The sequence below is a fragment of the Arachis ipaensis genome, chromosome B04 (genome assembly GCF_000816755.2).
Source record: "Arachis ipaensis cultivar K30076 chromosome B04, Araip1.1, whole genome shotgun sequence".
In the NCBI taxonomy this organism is placed as follows: domain Eukaryota; kingdom Viridiplantae; phylum Streptophyta; class Magnoliopsida; order Fabales; family Fabaceae; genus Arachis; species Arachis ipaensis.
In genome coordinates this window covers 9,340,025-9,342,366 of record NC_029788.2, presented here as the reverse complement: position 1 = coordinate 9,342,366, position 2,342 = coordinate 9,340,025, and the positions used below count along the sequence as shown (strand labels likewise).

At 36.0% G+C, this 2,342-nt stretch overlaps 1 protein-coding gene across 1 annotated transcript in view; it reads right to left on the bottom strand.

Moving 5' to 3' along the window:
• LOC107637568 (polygalacturonase-like) overlaps positions 1-2,075 on the bottom strand; it is a 3,612-nt gene extending 1,537 nt beyond the window's left edge. The window contains exons 1-2 of the mRNA XM_016340971.2: positions 1,410-2,075; positions 357-646 (exon numbers count right to left, since the gene is read on the bottom strand). Of these exons, the coding sequence (XP_016196457.1) occupies positions 357-646; positions 1,410-1,865 (746 nt within the window). The 5' untranslated portion in view covers positions 1,866-2,075. The remainder of the gene's footprint in view (positions 1-356; positions 647-1,409) is intronic.

Here is a 2,342-nt window from a genome sequence, read left to right as displayed (position 1 = left end):
CTAATAGCTGTACTATTATTAAAGACCATGACACTTCCATTTTTAATAATGTCATTTTTTTTATATATTAATAATAATTTTAGTTTCTAGTTTTTATGTAAAACAGTTTAAGATTATCTCATAATGTCACTTATATTAGAGAATAATCTTTAAAAAATACAAAAGCAAAGAATGACAATACTATATTTAGAAATAATAATATTTGTCCCTTACAAATTATACTAAATTATTACTTACTTTGATAATTTTGAATTTTTTATCATCTGATACTATAAAATTACTTTAATGTTAACCAACAGAAATCATTCGCTGAATTCAAACAAAATAAAACAAATGCATTAAATTGAGAAATAAACCTAATTCCATGGCCAGGTCCACATGCAATATCCTCAACCCACAAATTTTTGGTGCCGGGGCCGACGGAGACACAGTCGTCGCCGGTCCGGATTCTTGGGTTGAGAATGGTGACGTCAGAGGAGAACTGAACGTGGATGCCGTCGGTGTTGGGGCTGTTTCCGGGGGCCATGATCTTCACTCCATGCACTTGGACGTTGTTGCATCCACTGATGATCATGTGAAACAGTTGACTGTTAATTGAGGTCAACCCCGTAACAACAACGTTGTTGGAATTTGTGATTCCAAGTGTCTGCTTCCACAAATAATCATTCACTTAATTTTAAATCAGGATAATAATTATTTTATTATACATAATTTTCTTTAATAAATTTATTAAAAAGAATGAGTAACCCTATCAAAATACGAGTGATATCATTATTCTTTATTAAATTTGTAAATATTCAATATTTTTTCCGTATTCGCTAAGAAATTATTAGGAAGATAGTATATAAATTGAATAAACATGAGTTTAATTTTTGTATTATTTATTTTGTCATGTGGTGGGAATGGTGGCGATAAAGAATGAAAGGTGCATGGGAGTGATGAGTTTTGAAGCCGTAAATCTGGCGAACAGGATCCACACAAAAATACTACTCTATATAACATAGGAATGCTATATGGCAAAATTTTTCATTCTTAAATAATTAATATGCATAAGACATTAATTAATCAAAGTTTATTTTTAATTTATGAAAGAAAGTCAATAAAAAAATAGTCATTAGTTATATGTTAGCTAAAAATCCGTTAATTAGTCTCCTAGCATGATAATATACAATGATACACTATTTTGTGGACCAACAACATCGTATCAAAAGTTCAAAACCTTATTGAGTGTCTACCTCGGACACTTGCCAATTTTGCTTCAACAGAGAGAGTGAACGGTTACAAAACAGTTTCATCATCTCTCTTTTCACCTGGATTTAGCTGAAAAGACAGTAATGCCCCCCATTCCCGTAACCCACTTACTACTCCATTTTCATTCAAATTTCAATAATAATGTTGGTGGAACTTACTATGGCTCCAATTGGGCAAGGTTGGCCCGAACTCTTGCAAGCCCACAAGGAACCGCCACGGGCATCAAGAACGCCACCGTGAATCCTAACGCCGCTGACCTGGTCAAAAGTCAACCAATGCAGTGCTTCTCCGATGGCCCTGTAGTCAGAGGGACCCACCAACGTCGCCCCTCCCATGCTTATGGAGATTACCTTGTTGTTGCATGGCCCTCCGAACCTCGTGGCAGTTCCAAGCAGGAACTGCCCTGGAGGTACTTGGATGCGTGCGGGTCGCCAGGACCCGCACGCATTGCTCCAGGCACCTAGGAAGGCCAGTGTGGAGTCCTTGAGGCCGGTCGGGTCGGCTCCAAAGTTGACCACATTGTAGGTTGTTGATTTGGCTAAGATTTGTGTGAAGATTAAGGAACAAAACAATGCATGGCGGAGAAGAAGAGTATGAGGGAGTTGTTTTGCCATTTCGGAAAACGTGATGAATAATAGTAGAATTAATGAATTGAAAAGGATGTAGTAGTAGTAGTGTGTGCTTTGAGAGATAATGAGAACAAACTTTAATTAAAAGAAGAGAATGTGTTTATGTGTGTGTGTGTGAATGTGAATTAATGGTAAGCAGAAAATTGAGAGATATAGTAGGAGTGGTGATGGAGGGTGGAGTCGTGGGGCATGGAACGGTTTCTGACGCTATTTAAAGCTAAGAATTTTGTACTTACTTGTACAATACAAGCTATATCATCATATCCCTGTTTTTTTTTTCTCTCTTTCAAATTTCTTCTACACAAAAAAGTTGTTTATTCATCAATCATATAAGCTGCGTTTGTTTTTTAGAAGAGGACACTACAAGATATTGAGAACAAGACAGGATAAGATATTAATGGGCAGAGATATAAAATTTTGTGTTCTTATATTCTGTTTAGTGATAAACTAGAACAAATTATG